Source organism: Macrobrachium rosenbergii, chromosome 13 (assembly GCF_040412425.1).
Source record: "Macrobrachium rosenbergii isolate ZJJX-2024 chromosome 13, ASM4041242v1, whole genome shotgun sequence".
Lineage (NCBI taxonomy): Eukaryota > Metazoa > Arthropoda > Malacostraca > Decapoda > Palaemonidae > Macrobrachium > Macrobrachium rosenbergii.
Window position 1 is genome coordinate 11,397,575 of NC_089753.1, and position 17,287 is coordinate 11,414,861.

Sequence of the window (17,287 nt, forward strand, 5' to 3'; positions counted from 1 at the left end):
GACAACCACATTTCAGAAGGTTCCATCAAGGACTGTCCACTCCGGCTCTGATTGCATTCAAACTGTCTTCAGATTGTGCGAGCAAAAGGATTTTCAAAGGCAGTTGCGGACGCTATTGCTCGTAGATGACTTTCCCCGAGCAAAGTTTACCAAGCCAAGTGGACAGTCTTCTGTGACCGGTGCAGGAGAAACAACATCTCGTCTTCTAAGACGTCTATAGCGAAAATCGGTAATTTCCTTCTATAATTTAAGTCTACCAGGAACCTTTCCACTTCAACCATTAAAGGATACAAAGAATGTTGAGCTATGTATTTAGACATAGAGGCTTAGATTTCTCCTCTAATAAGGACCTTTCTGATCTTATCAAGTCGTTTGATACGACCAACCAAAAAGAAAATAGGCTAGTATCCTGGAATTCAGACATGGTACTGAAGTGGCTGTTGCAACCAAGCTTTGAACCTGTACATTCTCTCTCCTTAAGGGACCTTACTAGGAAAACTCTGTTCCTAGTAGTGTTAGCGACTGCCAAGAGAGTGAGTGAGCTTCACACTTTGGATGAAAAGGTTGGTTTCTGTAAAGGTAATGCAATCTGCTCATTTACCTTAAGATTTTTAGCCAAGATTGAGTCCCCTGCCAACCCCTGGCCTCGTTCATTCGTGGTAAAAAGTTTAATAGATATCCTAGGTCCGGACGAAGTAGAAAGAACCCTTTGCCCTGTAAGGGCGTTAAGATACTATTTACTGAGAACGGAAAAGATCCGTGGGCCGTCGAGCAACCTTTGGTGCTCAGTTAAGGATCCTTCACTCCCTCTTTCCAAAAATGCCTTGGCGTTTTTCATTAAGGATTTAATTCTAGAAGTGCACTCACAAATTGACAAAGATACGTTGCCCATAGTGAAAGTCAAAGCGCATGAAGTAAGGGCAGTCGCCACGTCCCTGGCCTTTAGGCATAATTTGTCTATTGCCTCTATCATACAAACAACGTTTTGGAAATGCAAATCAGTTTTTTGCAACTCATTATTTGCGTGACATTGAAACTGTCTATGAAAATTCCAGTACCTTGGTTCCTATTTCAATTGCTGGTATGGTGTTGGGAGGAGTGTAGGAAGCTTCCTTCATCCTTCCTATTTTTTCACCTTAATTCATGGTATTGAGTCGTAGGGGAGCCTGGGGTACTTGGTACTGGAGTGCTCACCAGTCTTTATCCACAATGGTTGGGTAATGGTATGCTGTGATGTTTGGCTATAGGCAATTGTGTTATGTTTTAATTTTTCTCTGGTTGTGTTTTTCTGGTACTGTTCCCAGGGCAGGACAAACTAATGATTCTTTGTATGCAATCGGACACTCCTTTGCAACAAAGGAATCCCGCTATGTAGCAGGCTACTCCTGGCTATACTGCCACGCTGCTATATGTTGAGATGAGCGCCATCCAGAGGCAATACTTTCCGATAGCAGCTCTCTCAACAGGTAAGGTACCAGCAAGCATTTTAACTAATGCTAGCAATGTTTTATTTCTTTTCATTGCTAATTTTGATATATTAGGATAGATAAACCATGCATCCCACATCCTATAATGTGGGATTCAGTGTGTAATTACTTGGTAAGTAGTGATATAGAAATGACATTTTTATAACAAAATAAAGTTTTATATATACTTACCAAGTAATTACATGATCAAAGCCCTCCCTCCTCCCCTCGCATGGTTGGAAGGCATAAACATATTGAGCTCATTTGCTAAGCTGGTTCCTCTCTTACCCCGAAAGTGGGCGGGGCACCCGCCTAGCCAAAACAAATATAGCGATATAGCGAGTTTCAAAATTCTAGCCGCCTGTAAATAGAAACTATAGCTATGTAATTACTTGGTAAGTATATATAAAACTTTTTTTTATTATAAAAATGTCATTTTTCATGGTATAGTGAGGGCTTTGGTGTCAATTTGAAGCTGAATAGTAGTATATTGTCTTAGTTTGTTCAGATAGGAAAATGAAGAGTTGAAGCTAGCCAAAAAAAGAACCTTCCAATTGTATACTATTTTTATTCAAATCAGTTATGAGGTGTTTAGTGCAAGGAAAAAGATACAAAATTCCTTGTGTTCAAAGCTGAATGGCTGCCATTCATAGTAATATATTGAAAAAAGCGTAACACGTCAATAGTCACAGTAAAATGAAATTTAGCCAAAAACAGTAATTTCTATATCAGCAAAAGATAACTTTCTGAATTCATCTTCTGTTCATGCCTCAGCCACTGCTTGTGCAATGACATGATCTTACTCCAAACCAGTGACATAAATTGATACTAAGGAAATAGATGCAAATACAGTCCATGAAAAAGCAAGTGTATGTGTGTGTGCGTAATTTTAGTAGCTGCAGTGCTATCTTAACTTCCTTATTTCTTCGTACTTTGGAAATACTTGGCATTACTAAGCCTAGATCCAAATGAAGAAAGAAATGAAGGTATTCTGACACCCGGCGATATCTGAACTCACATCCAGGGGATCAGAACTAGATAATTGTAACCACTTGGCCATGAGAAAGGTGTTTGTCTATTCCCAGTCATTTGTACATATACCTATCGAATTCAGATACATTTACTAGAGCTGGAATAGGCCCACCTTCACCATCATAGCCAAGTGTATAATCACTAATTGCATTTTAGGCTGAAATATATATAGAATCTACTGGTTGCCATGTGCCAGATGCTTATGTACTTTAATAAGTGCAGTGCCCTCTTAACTTCGTGATTTCCTCACACTTTGGAAATGCTTGTTATTACTAAGCCTAGATCCAAATGAAGAAAGAAATTAAGGTATTCTGATGCCCAGGAAAGATTCAAACTCACGCATGGGAAATCAGAAAGAGTTAACATTAAGTACCTGCCAGTTTTCCAATGTTACACATCTTTAGTATGTGACTAATTCTGTACCTGGTATAGAGAAGAGGTTGCAGTTTCTGTTTAGCCCCATGGTGGTTTCATAGGGCAAGGAATTTTGTAAACATCAATATCCTTAAGTTGAAACTTTTTTTAGACATAAAAGCTACTTTCCCTTCTTTGAGCATCTTTTTCCAGTCTTTTAAGGATCAGCATTTAATTTTAGGGTGGAAAAGCATTTATAATTAACCCTTAAACACCGAGCCTCTATTTACAAAAGTGTCTGCCGTATGCCGGCGGCGTTCGGGAGTTAGCGCCGAAGCTGAAAAAAGTTTTCTTCAAAAAATCACAGCATGCTTAGTTTTCAAGATTAAGAGTTCATTTGTGGCTCCTTTTTTTGTCATTGCCTGAAGTTTAGTATGCAACCATCAGAAATGAAAAAATATCATTATCATATATAAATATTGAAATATATGACAGCATAAAAAAAAAATTTCACATATAATTGTATACAAATTGCGCTGTGAACAAAACGGTTAAAGCTAATGAGTTTTTTTTTTGTTGTTGTATTGTACACTAAATTGCGATGATTTTGGTATATAACAAATTGTAAAACGATCAAAGCAACACAGAGAAAATATTATCACAAAATGATGCATGAATTCGTAACTTGCGGATGTAAAAAAATTTTTTTTCAGAAATTCACCATAAATCGAAATGTTGTGCTAGAGACTTCCCGTTTGTTGCAAAATGAAGGTAAATGATTGAATATTACTAGACTGTAAGTGTTTTAGCTTACAATTTCAGTTTTTTACCATTTCGGTCAAGTTAAAGTTGACCGAAGGTCAAATTTTTTCTATTTATTGTGATTTATATGAAAATATTTCAAAACTGATGAAAGCTACAACCATGAGTTATTTATTGTTGTTCTACATGAAATTGCACACATTTTCATATATAAAACTTTATGTAAAGACTAATATAAAACGGTGCAAACATTACGACAAAGTGACAAGAATTTCTGAGATGTTCGGCCGAGTTACCAGGCAGACGTAAGGAAAACAAAAAACATAAATTATTGTGCTAGAGACTTCCAATTTGTTGCCAAATGAAGGTAAATGATTGAATATTACTAGAATGTAAGAGTTTTAGCTTACAAAACCATTTTGGTCAGTCAAAGTTGACGAAGGTTGAAATTTTGCACTTAAATGATTTATATGAATATATTTCAAAACTGATAAAAGCTACAACCATGAATTATTTTTGTTGTATTCTACATGAAAGCACATTTTCATATATAAAACTTTATGTAAAGACTAATATAAAAGTGCAAACATTACGACAAAGTGACGAAAGAATTTCTGAGGTGTTCGGCCGAGTTACCGCACGGATGCAAGGAAAAAGTTTTTTAAAGAATTCACCATAAATCGAAATATTTTGCTAGAGACTTCCAATTTGTTGTAAAATGAAAGTAAATTATTGAATATTACTAGAATGTAAGAGTTTTAGCTTACAATTGCATTTTTCGACCATTTTGGTCGAGTCAAAGCTGACCGAAGGTTGAAATTTTGGCACTTATCATGATTTATATGAAAATATTTCAAAACTGGTAGAAGCTACAACCATGAGTTATTTTTTGTTGTATTCTACATGAAATTGCGCACATTTTCACATATAAAACTTTATGTAACGACTAATATAAAATGGTGCAAACACATTACGACAAAGTGACAAAAGAATTTCTGAGATGTTCGGTCGAGTTACCGCGCGAGGAAGGAAAAAGTTTTTTTCAAAAATTCACCATAAATCGAAATATTGTGCTAGAGACTTCCAATTTGTTGCAAAATGAAGGTAAATGATTGAATATTACTAGAATGTAAGAGTTTTAGCATACAATTGCATTTTTCGACCATTTCGGTCGAGTCAAAGTTGACTGAAGGTTGAAATTTTGGCACTTATTGTGATTTATATGAAAATATTTCAAAACTGATAAAAGCTACAACCATGGGCTGTTTTTTTGTTGTATATTACAAAATGACGAAGAATTTCTGAAATTTTCGGCACACGGATGTAAGGGAAAAGTTTTTTTCAAAAATTCATATATAAAATATTTTATATTTGTTGCAAATCGAAGGTAAATGATTGAATATTACTAGAAATAAAGTTTTAGCTCGAGTCAAAGTTGCTGAAGGTTGAAAATTTTTGTTGTCACCCGACAGACAATTTTAGTCGACTTATGAAGTCTGCGTTTAGGGTTAATGTTCAATTTCTCATAGCCATTCAGAAAGATCAGACAAACTTTATAGTAATACCTGTCATCACTTGAAAGAGAATCTTTTGAAGCATTAACTATGGGGAACATTGTATGTTGGCAGATGCCTTGCCAAGAAGGCACAATACGTTATTTGGTTACCTGCATTTTGAGATTGGGTCTCCTGGTCCATTATCTGCATCATCTTAAGAGTGGATCTTTGGTCAAAATTGACAACATAAATCGAAATATTAGGGCTTTAATGCATAGTCTTGTTCCATCTGAGAAAAAGCCAGTTATCCAGGGAACATCTACTATAGAGCTGGTCATTATTAGTGTACCAGTAAGTAGGTCTCTGATATGTTGCTGATGTGATATACCTTGAGGAAGCAATGTTATGGAAAAAACAGTAAAACAGCAGAATGGTTTTGGAGTCACCTTCACTCAGCTAAATTTGGATGATTGAGATTATTAAAAATGGCTAGAAAGTAAGAGTTTTAGCTATCCATAGTAAAGTGAAGCAGGATTGCATTTTTCATCAGGTTTTCTGGGAAATACCCCCTCACTAACCTGAATGACAGAGGACATTGAGGAGGACAAAGGTTGAAAATTCTTGTGGTCTTGACCTAGCTGAACTAAAACTTAAAGCTGGGACACTTTCAACCAGGGTCTTTTATGAGCAGAGCATTTTATAACATCAAGAATAAATCGACAACGAGCAAAGAAGTTAACTTCAGTTTTGGAAACACATCGTGACATTTCAGATAAGACTGTGCATCCCAGTCTTTCATAGTTGACTCTCTACCTAAGTATCAAGATAAAAATGGGAGAGGGTAGAATTAGACCAGAGACTTAATGTTCATCATAATGCATCACAGATACATTAGGTCATGTCATTGTCAGCTCCATTGCCAGTTGTTTTAGCCCAAGAAGAAAGTGTATGTTTTTTAATATGCCACTTTTACCTCCACATTTTTTGCCACCATTTGTAGTATTGTACACAGACACAGTAATAGATGATTTAGGAAGCCTCATCAATGACATGATGCTTAGTGTGTGGTAGAAACATGAAGGGGTTATTCATAAAAATCAGGACAAAGCCTGTGGTGGCTAAAAATTACTGTATTTCTTTGAGGACCACCTAACAGGATAGTCACACATCATGCACATTTGTAGCAACATTGATGCCTAGCCTCCTCGACTCTACTTGTTGCATTTTGTGATCAACAAGTTCTAGTAATTTAATTAACTGAAGTTAACCTGAGTCACAACATTCCTTACACCTTTGGAAGACCCTCTAAGCAAACTGTACAAAGCTTTTGCACTAGGTCCACTTTAAAACATAAAGCATCAAATGTTCACCCAAAGGTTATTCACCAAAATCTGTGACTGAGGTATCCCCCAAGCAGTTTCATACAGGCTCTATAGACCCTGTAGGGTACAGTACATTATCCTTGTATTAATTTGAATTCTGCCCTTACAATATTCCTATCATTTAATAAAGGAAAGAAATTGTAGGTTAAACCTGTAATAACAGCCTCATTGGTGGAAAGCATATTCTGTGTTAGTGGCTGTTGCTTCAAGAACTGCAATATTCGTTTTTGTAAGTCACTTTTACTGGACCCATTTGCAATGAGCCTCAATTGCTAGCTTTTTAGTTTTGCTAAACTGAACCAAGCAACAAGAAAGGTAGATGCACTAATGCATCCTTGGGACAACCTGGTAGTATATGACTTCCCTTCCCTCTGTAGACTCATCATAGTGACCCTAAACAAGCCCTGGGATTCTAAGAACTAGATGATTGTCATGGTCACATGAGGTGGGAGAAGTTATTGCATGAGCTGGGCCTTCAGAGAGGCCACAGGAACCTAGAAATGTTGCATCTGCTCATGTGAGAACTATCCAGAATTGTCACAGATGAGGAGTTTTATGTAGAAGCAGATGAAGCCATCACCAGACCTTGCAGAGCTCCATCATCCTATACTAAGCAAAGTGAAACCAGTCCTGTAGTTAGTGATCTACTTGATTCTCTCATTGCAGATTTTCTCCTGTTCCTTAGATGCCATAAAAAGTTGTTGCTCTCACCCAGCAAGGGCTACAGATGTTTGTGGACTAGATGTTGGTTCTTGTGGAACTTTAGAATGTTGCAGTACACTAAGAGGGAGATCTTTATGCTGCTGTTCAAGCCTCTCACATGTAATTTGTCTCTTGTTCTGAAAATCCTCACCAGGCAAGCAAATGAACTCTGGAATGCCTTAATGTTGAATCTCACAATAAAGTCCTATTCTTTTGGTCTTTGCATCTTCAAAACAGATGAACAAGGTTTGTGCTTCCTCTTGAAGAGTCACTCATGCGAAAGGCTGTAGTTCCACTGGATTATCTATTGCAGCTGACTGTATAACACACACTTGAACAAGCAGTTTACATTTTTCCCAAGAGAAACAAGTTTACAAATTGACATTTCAACTTTGTTTTCCACTGTCATTTTTCGGAAATAGGTTTTTAGAAGACCATCTTGTACTGGAAACGGGTTTTTAGAAGACCACCTTTTACTGACTCAGGTAATAGGTATGTCATGTGTCTTCTCCATGTTTAATCAACAGCCACACATAACAAGTGCCTTATTTTACTTTCACATGGGGCCTTCCTAACATGTTCAACCCCATGCACTAACAAGACCTGGAGTTCCTTACTTATCTTAGTCCCCAAGGTCTTCCCTTGGATCACACAGGATAGAATCAGTGTCCTTGGGCCTTTAATAGCTTAAACTCCCTTCTAAATTTAGACTCATACCAAATTTACATAATGGTGTTGTTGTGAAACCAATCTGTATTTTCTTAAAACTAAATTAATATTATTATATAAACCCATCACTTTTATATCAAGCGCCCTCCTCCCAACCCCACTGACTGTGCAGCTAGTTTTCCAGCCAACACTGTTAATGCTGTGGACCTGCCCCTCAGGGTGGATATTAACTCTTGGTAGTTAAACATTTTTTTTGTGTGAGTATCCAAAGTATAATTTACAGGAAATGACAAGTTTTGGAAATAAATTTGTTCAAGAAATTTTATCAGATTCTCCATCATTTTCAGTCCAGTTATGAGATATTTAATGATCGGCAATTTAAGGGCTAAACAAATTAGCTCAGTGCTCTTGTTAAAGTACTTAATAATAATGACAAATTAGGTTTACATGTGTAGTAATAATGCTGCAGAGTTTCGGTAAAATTTGAGACACATGAAGACCATGAATGCGGACTACACAGCTGTACAGTATATCCAGGTTAGATAAGAAATCAATTTTGTTTAAAAAATTAATGGTTTTTAAAAATAAAATAGTTTAAATTCAAACCCATCATTTACATCAAATGTCCCCCCCAACCCACTTATTCTTCACTTCTCAAGCCTAGACTACCCAAGAAATGATGCTTTTACACACCAGGAATTCAGAATCCATGGGTGTGCATGGTTGTTGAACTGTCCAATCAGGGAGAATCTGATTCAGAAATGGGGTTTCTAGGATTTCTGAGGACCACAGACTTTGATGTAGGCTAATGTAAATGAAAAGTGTGTTTTCAGAAAAGTAATGTTAATTATGACAAAAATGTTTTTAGAATTAAAGGACTAACTTTGAGCAGTACAATTAAGGGTTTTATTCTTTTTCAGGTATGGTTGTCATTGTGTGGGAGAGAAGAGATGCCAGTATGTGTTATTGACTTATTTTACTATTGTAAACACAAATATGATATATGCATTTATAATGCCATACATTTATAGAGGATACTGTGTAATTCATGATTTAGTGTCAAGAAAAACTTTTTATGCATTACAGTATTTCAGTGTGTATGCATTTATAGCTGTTGTTGTATAAATTAGACATTCTAATTTTTTTGTATTTACTTCAAGATTTGGCATCCTCCAACACCCCCACGAGATGAAAATGACCTATATATTGATCATTCCCTTGGTTTTTGGTATGACCCAAGCATCATGCCTGAATCTGCGCTTCCACCATTCTACATCAAGAAGGAGCACAAGCGGATTAAGATTGAACCAGGAACAGGGGGTGAGCTATTTTTCATACAGCTGAAAATACTGTATTGTTCACATTTTGATTTTTATTTATATGTTGTTAATTTTAAAATGAATACTATATTAAGAAAATATTTGCATATAGTACTTCTGGTAAAATTATTTTTACAGGTTAAAGCAAAACTTAACATATTAGTAACTGTCACTCTTTCCTTTACATTTAGCATTAGCAAATGATGAAACTGTTGGTCTGCGTCGGGTCCAAAAGCATAGACGTGAAGATGCTGTCTATGCACCAAGGTCACTCTTTGATCGTCCGTCACCTGCTGTCGTCAAGATTCGTCAAGCTCTGAAGCATCAGAAATACAGAGGCATTGTTAGACCTAGCATTCCCTTTCCAGGCTCAAAGCCGTCACTGCTAACCAAGCCACCTGTGGCAGAGCCTGAAAATGCTCCTGAATGGACTGTAAATGAAGACTGGGCTGTAGTGCAGGCATTACAGCAACACTTGCAAGTTGAACTTCCAATAAATCTATTAGTTTTATCTCCTGGACATACACCCAATTGGGATCTAGTAGCAGACTTGGTTAATTCTGTCTCTCGCTGTTTCCGATCTGCACGCCACTGCCGAGCACGGTACGAGAGTACTATTTTACCTCGAGAAGAAGGTAAATTACCTCCGGACACACCCACCAAAAAGATTTCCAAGAAACAGAAGTCTGGCATCCTTTCAAAACCCTTACATGTAAGTATTCGTTGTGTTATATTACCGTAAATGGTTCCTCAGCCATAGTTGAAGTGTACAAAAAAACTATTTTCTACATTTCATTTTTGATAATTTTAGTTTGGTTTTCACTTTAGGAAGTATCTTTTACTCAGAGAAAAAATGAATATTTGAAGGGAATAGTTAGTGGTTGTATATAGATTATTGTAATTTGGTGTTTCACAATTTTTTCCAGGAAAGTATATTTTGCTAATGATTACTTTACTATTTTTAGAAGAGCTCCCGACCAATGAGGACATCACATCTATTCAGAGAGGATAATAACAGCACATATTCAGGCCTTTATTCTTCACGTTTTGAAACCATCAAGAGCATAGCTATTAAACGCACACCTACTACCAAACCCCCTCTCATCAATTCAACTCATAAAAACCCAAAACATGCCCAGGTTCTTTTAGAATCTGGTATCCAGTATGATAACCCCCTTAATCCTGGTCAGGTTGCAGCAAATCTTGCTGAGCGGATACAAAGAGCTAAACAGAAATCACAAGCTGCAGCTGAACTGGCACAGCAGCAGAAGTTACTTCAACAGCAGCAACAACAACAACTTCAATTACAACAGCAGCAGCAGGCTCAGATCACTGCCAACCAGTTACAACATCAGTTACAACAGCAAACACAGGGTCAGTCACAACCACAAGCAACCCAGCAACAGCAAGGGCAACAAGGTCAACAGCAGGTGTCAGTTGTTGGCAGTAGTGCAGTTCAGCAGGTAGTAAGTTCTGGATTAACAACCAAAGTAGCCACCTCTGTTGTTTTAAGTCAAGGCACAGCTATGACAGTAGCTACTGTAACTGCTACAACATCTGCTTCTACTCCAGCAACGTCCACAGCTGCAGCTGCTATACTTAGTGGAGTAAGAACAGCTGTGGGGACCACAGCGAGTGCTACAGCTGGTAGACCAACTTTGTCATTGCAGGAACTGCAGGTACGAACTCCTGGAACAGTTGTGACTGTGGCAAGTCTTACTCCTGCTCAGTTAACAACAGCCAAAATAACAGCAACACTTGCAACACAGTCATCTACACAGAAAGGTACAGTTCATTAGTCATTTGTTTTGTTACTATATTTTAATATGTTTCAGTCTTTTTGTTAACTGTTTTAATGTATTTTTAAGGGTGAAAATGTAAATAATGCTTAGTAGAAATAGAAAAAACATGAAATCTTTGTATTAGGATGATGTAATTTTGAAGTTACTGCATATATAATAATAACATTGACCATTACAATTAGTTTGAAAATTTCTGTATGTATGAGTTAGTAGGGACTAGTTTAGTGAACATTTCATTCATTAATATCCTGTAGTGTCTTTATAAGATTTGTAAACTATATCTCAGGTAAACAGTAGGAATTCAGAATGACAAAAAAGATATAAACAAAACTATTTTATATTTTAGAAGGCCTCGTGTCTGTGATGTGTAATTGTTTTTTTATATAGAATCTCTCTCTATCTAAAGGCGTCTTTGTAGGTCGGGCCCTTACTGCAGCACAGATGCAATATTTAAAGCAACAGGCACAAGCAAGACAAGCGATAACCCTGCAACACCAGCAGCAAGGAAAAGTAGTGGCTGCTGATCAGACCATCAAGAGAGTACAGGTTAGAGAATGAAATCATTCGTTAATGCTACTTAAATTAGATTAAATTGAAAGTTCAGAAGCCTGATTGAAAACTAATTTAAAACTTGAAGAAATAGTCACTGGAAAGCATTTCTCAGCTTGAACTGGTATCATTAAATAGTTGTGATTTGAGGGACACCAAAATATTGCCATTTGCATAAAGATATTTTGTGTCTATATATTGCTGTATTTAAGGATTGTTACAGAATCAACCAGTACTATACAGACCTGTATTCTAATTGGACTTATTGAATCACTTTGACATTTTGAAACAGTGATCTTTAAAAATACCTTAACTTTGGAAACATTTAGACATTTTGCGTAATATTTCAATTATTTCATGTTTTCTTGCTTAACCTCAGGTCTACTGGCCTAGTCAGTTGAAGGCAGTAGACTTTCTGAAATCAGTTTATTAGTCAGTGATTGTGGTACTGGCAAGCATACATTGTTTGATATTGTATTTTTTAAACATTAGTATGTTTCTGTTAGAATGCATAAGGAACCCTCACTGGAGGAATAAAGTATATATATTAGAGCAAAGGATGTACAGCATAACTAAATTCAGTACTGCTTTTGTATGCATTTAACATCAATTATTTCTTATGCAGATACTGCAGTCATGTAATTTTGTATTTGTGAGAAATGATAATGAAACTTATATAAATTCTTTCTTGGTATGTTTTATGAAATAGCATATACATTTTTACTAAAAATTGCATTGGTAAATAACTGGAAAAGTGATTGATGAAGAAATCAGCTTTCAATAGGGAATGAATTTTCAAGGCTCTTTTGAATTCCAGATTGGTGGGCAGTCTGGTACAACTCAAAAGGTTCAAGTTGCTGTATCAGGTGGACCCATTGCTGGTGTCAATCCTATTCAGGTATGTGGTTTTTATGAGTTCACACAGTAAATGCTTAGTTATTCTTTGGACAGGACTTAGGTGGCTACTTGAATCTTTGCAAGTTTTTGGTTGTAGACTGTGGCCAAGTGTCCACGGTATATTCATAAGATGAAACTATTTTTATTTAGCTGTCTCCTAATGTAGTTATATATGATAAAAAAAAATTAATACAAAAGTAACAAGGTAGATTTCCTTTCAAAATTTATTAAGAAATTTTTTAGTTTATAAGAGAAAGATTAAAAGCTCAAGTCTTCCACTTTGCAGGACCCACTTTCAATCCATTCTGTGCTATACTCTATCGACGCCTTCATGGCGATTTAGGCGTTGTCCCCTTCGTTGCCAAATGTACTTCTCTCGAGTTTTTAAAGGCCTACCCTTCCCATTTACCCCTTTTAATCCGTGCTTCTGTCAAAAAGGTTTAACCTCCTTGGCGTTTGTTAATGTCTCCTGGGAGCAGTATACTTCTGGGTGTTCTCTATTGCCTCGACACTCCTTCGAAAAATATTTCCATTCTTCCAGGTCTCTGTTTTCATATAGGCCTAATTGAATCTCTTTTGGACCTTCCTTGTGATTATCTCACGCTACTGGGCTTGTTTTTTGTGTCAATTTACTGTGTATATATATATATATATGTTTATACATATATATATATATATATATATATATATATATATATATATATATATATATATATATATATATATATATATATATATATATATATAGAGAGAGAGAGAGAGAGAGAGAGAGAGAGAGAGAGAGAGAGAGAGAGAGAGCAATTGACATTTGAAAAGGATTGTGTGTAGACAGATAAGAGAGCGCAGCATAAATATACATGGGTTACACAAATCAGATTATCGGCAGCTATTTAATTTATCATCTATTCATAATATGGTCCTTCGTTTCTTTCCAGTTAGAGTATTCATAACATTTTTCTATTCATATATCTTCTTTTCTTTACAGACTTAGTTCCAGCTTTGCCATTTACTCGGAATATTTCTTTGTTTTTGTATCAGTTTTTATCGTTATAACATACAAGATACCTTTGCATAAATGCCCATACCCGATGAAAAATATCTATTGTGTTTTATAGTCTTCATAAGGGTTTGTCAAAACAAATAGATGATTATTTGGGTCATGAATGTCATATTGATAATAATACACAAGAATGCCAGGGCTATTTATGATCGATTTCTCGAGCTTGTGGATGAAGATTAATGCGGGAACGAGGACTTCATTCCATGTTGTTTGTAAGGCGACAGACTCCTTAATGAGTCAGTGAATGTTTTGACTGAGCTTCCCTTATGGAGGCACGGGCTGTTTGACATCTTCATGCCCTGAGGTCAGCTTAACAGGTAAGAGAAGAACTGGCAGCGCTGAAATTTTTGTCACGTTTAAGAATAAACGTGTTGTTTTTTGTTGTTAAATGCTAGAAAATTACGAGGGCCTTTAATAATTGGCAAAAATTGATTAGCAACTAATTATATTTGTGTTGTATAACTTATGCTGCCTTCATATACCATACGTGAGTGGGAATATTTGATGTGGCAGCGCCGGTCACCTCCCATGCCCTGCCCTTTTCGCCATGAAGGAGCCGATGGAGTATAGTCATTCTTTAACACTTTATTTTTTGCAACAGCACTATATTTTACATTTCAGAGAAAATTGCTTTTTGACCAACCATTTTCACCTGTTGTCTATTTTTTTTTTTTTTTGGGGTAATGGAACTTTTAATCGAAAATATATGATATTGATATTGAATAGCTTATGAAAGGTTGAGTTCATACATTAGTTTTCCTTATTGTAATTTTTATTTTCTTTTCCTGTATTATTATACCAGCTGTAGAACATAATTTGCTCCCAGCTTAGAATTCCATTATTACTTATGTTATTTATTTTCAAGTTTTCTTTTTGCTCACTTTTTCCAGCTTCATGGTATCGCATTTCTCCACCAGTTCTTCATTCACACTATGTTCTTCCCATCATGAACTTTAACAATCTGTGTTAGTACCTTTTCAATATCTCATCCATTTTCCTTGTCAGTGCCCTTGTTTTTTTTGCATAGAATAGTGCAGACTGTACATACTCATCGTAAGTCTTTGCTGTCCCTGCTTATAATCTTCTCACAGGGTTTTCCTGTTTACCAGTAGTGAAACTATCCTTCACCAATTTACCTATGCTTCAGCAGTGTTCTCACTGCTCTTGCAACTTGTGTGTCACATTCCACTGTGTCCCTAAGTAAACAGAGATTGTCTGTCTCTTCTTAGACCTGCCTATCTATCAGAACATGTTCTCATCTACTCTCTCTTCCCTATTTGCATTGAGAGCTTTTACTATGTGTATCTTTTGTTTTATTTTATAATCCTAAGCACATTTTTATGACAGTCAGTATCTTTTACATTTAGTACACAAAACAGAGATGACTCCACACCTTTCTCACAACCACATTGCCCCTTCTTATTGTGCTTTCTCCTTTGCTACCTTGCCAGTTGCCAGAAGGTTTGTACATTGATTTTCTGTCCTCCCTCGTCAGTTGCCAGAAGGTTTGTACGTTGACTTTATGTCCTCTCCTCTCCATTTGACTCTTCTACTTTGTAAGTACTGCCACCACCTCCTCCTCAGATCTGCTGTTAGCAAGTCTTCTGCATAAAGCAGCTACTATTGGCCCCCTTTTCCTCACTAAGTAATCGTGATTCCATTTTCATAGGTGAGTCAAGCCGGCCGTACTCAGCTCGTAAAACCGGGAACTGTAGTAGCTGGCACAAGTGGAGTAATGGCTACTGGTAAAGTCACACGCACAGTGACTGATAGGGAGGTTGCTGCTATACTCAAACAGCAGCAGCTTAGTAAAACAGGACAGATGGCTCAGGTAAGAATCTGACAGTGCTCTTCCATCAGGTTTCTGTGGGAAATGTTTGTGTCCTACATTTTTAAGTGGTAAAATTGGTTGGTATTGGACTAGAATAGTAGTATGTAGTATGTTGTTTTCAAAACCCATTTACAAGAAAATATGGTTGCTATACTAAATATGTTACATGAACTTGTTTTGTTGTAGTAATACATTTTTGGAAGGCTGCAGTTATCAGAGCTTGTTAGGTAGCATTAATATTTCCTAACAAACAGCATGGTATTTTTTATGTATTTTATTTCCCACATCTGGAGAAAGCAAGGTATGCAGACTTGATATATAACTTCTGATCATGTACTGGGGGTAGTAATGATTGTGGGTGATTTACTTCAAGGGAGTAAGTAGTTGATTATCTCAGTTGTTGTTTTCTGTCATCTAAATAACTCCTGGGTGCCTTTCATGTAAGATATTGGTATGCATGTCAGGAACCTTTCAAAAAATCTGTTTTTAAAAAATTGCAGCTTAAGTATAGATTATAGGTTATTATAATGTAGTTTAAACAAATCACTAAGTCAAATTTCTGGGCTTGAAGCCTCATAACTTGAGTAAATAAAAGTCAGATATGAAAGTTTTTGTCCAAAAAATATATTCTTGATTCCAATGGTTTTTTTCTTAAAATACTGCTAGACTCTCCCTTGCTTATGTGCCCTAAATTTGTTTGATCTCCTTAGAAAATTGCTATGCCCATATGTAACATTGGTCACAGCATTGTCTCTATAGTTCTTAACCCTTAAACGCCGAGCCTCTATTTGCAAAAGTGTCTGCCGTATGCCGGCGGCATTTGGGAGTTAGCGCCGAAGCGGAAAAAAAGGTTTTTTAAAAAAATCACAGCACGCTTAGTTTTTAAGATTAAGAGTTCATTTTTGGCTCTTTTTTTACATTGCCTGAAGTTTAGTATGCAACCATCAGAAATAAAAAAAATATCATTATCATATATAAATATTGAAATATATGACAGCGTGAAAAAAAAATTTCATATATAATTGTAAACAAATCGTGCTGTGAGCAAAACGGTTAAAGCTAATGATTTTTTTTTTTTTTTTTTGTATTGTACACTAAATTGCGATGATTTTGGTATATAACAAATTGTAAAACGATCAAAGCAACACAGTGAAAATAATATCACAAAGTGATGCATGAATTCGTAACTCGCGGACATAAAAAAAGTTTTTTTCAAAAATTCACCATAAATTAAAATATTGTGCTAGAGACTTCCCGTTTGTTGCAAAATGAAGGTAATTGATTGAATATTACTAGACTGTAAGTGTTTTAGCTTACAATTGCAGTTTTCGACCATTTCGGTCGAGTTAAAGTTGACCAAAGGTCAAATTTTTTCTATTTATCGTGATTTATATGAAAATATTTCATAACAGATAAAAGCTATAACCATGAGTTATTTTTTGTTGTATTCTATATGAAATTGCGCACATTTTCATATATATTTTCATATATAAAACTTTATGTAACGACTAATATAAAAAAAGTTTGCAAACATTATGACAAAGTGACGAAAGAATTTCTGAGATGGTTGGCTGAGTTACTGGCACATCGGACATAAGGAAAAGTTATTTTTTTTTTTAAAAATTCACCATAAATCGAAATATTGTGCTAGAGACTTCCAATTTGTTGTAAAATGAAGGTAAATTATTTAATATTACTGGAATGTAAGAGTTTTAGCTTACAATTGCATTTTTCGACCATTTCGGTCGAGTCAAAGATGACCGAAGGATGAAATTTTGGCACTTATTGTGATTTATATGAAAATATTTCAAAACTGATAGAAGCTACAACCATGAGTTATTTTTTGTTGTATTCTACATGAAATTGTGCACATTTTCATATATAAAACTTTATGTAACGACTAATATAAAACGGTGCAAACATTACGACAAAGTGACGAAAGAATTTCTGAGATGTTCGGCCGAGT

At 35.9% G+C, this 17,287-nt stretch overlaps 1 protein-coding gene across 12 annotated transcripts in view; it reads left to right on the forward strand.

Annotated features, from left to right (window-relative positions):
* dom (domino) overlaps window positions 1–17,287 on the forward strand; it is a 190,307-nt gene that overhangs the window by 136,022 nt on the left and 36,998 nt on the right. For 6 of the 12 annotated variants that reach the window (XM_067114216.1, XM_067114220.1, XM_067114224.1 and 3 more), the window contains 7 exons: window positions 8,784–8,819; window positions 9,024–9,183; window positions 9,374–9,894; window positions 10,148–10,967; window positions 11,391–11,530; window positions 12,351–12,431; window positions 15,160–15,321. In XM_067114216.1, coding sequence (XP_066970317.1) covers window positions 8,784–8,819; window positions 9,024–9,183; window positions 9,374–9,894; window positions 10,148–10,967; window positions 11,391–11,530; window positions 12,351–12,431; window positions 15,160–15,321 — 1,920 coding nt within the window. The remainder of the gene's footprint in view (window positions 1–8,783; window positions 8,820–9,023; window positions 9,184–9,373; window positions 9,895–10,147; window positions 10,968–11,390; window positions 11,531–12,350; window positions 12,432–15,159; window positions 15,322–17,287) is intronic. The other 6 variants (XM_067114218.1, XM_067114225.1, XM_067114227.1 and 3 more) reach the window with 2 other exon arrangements.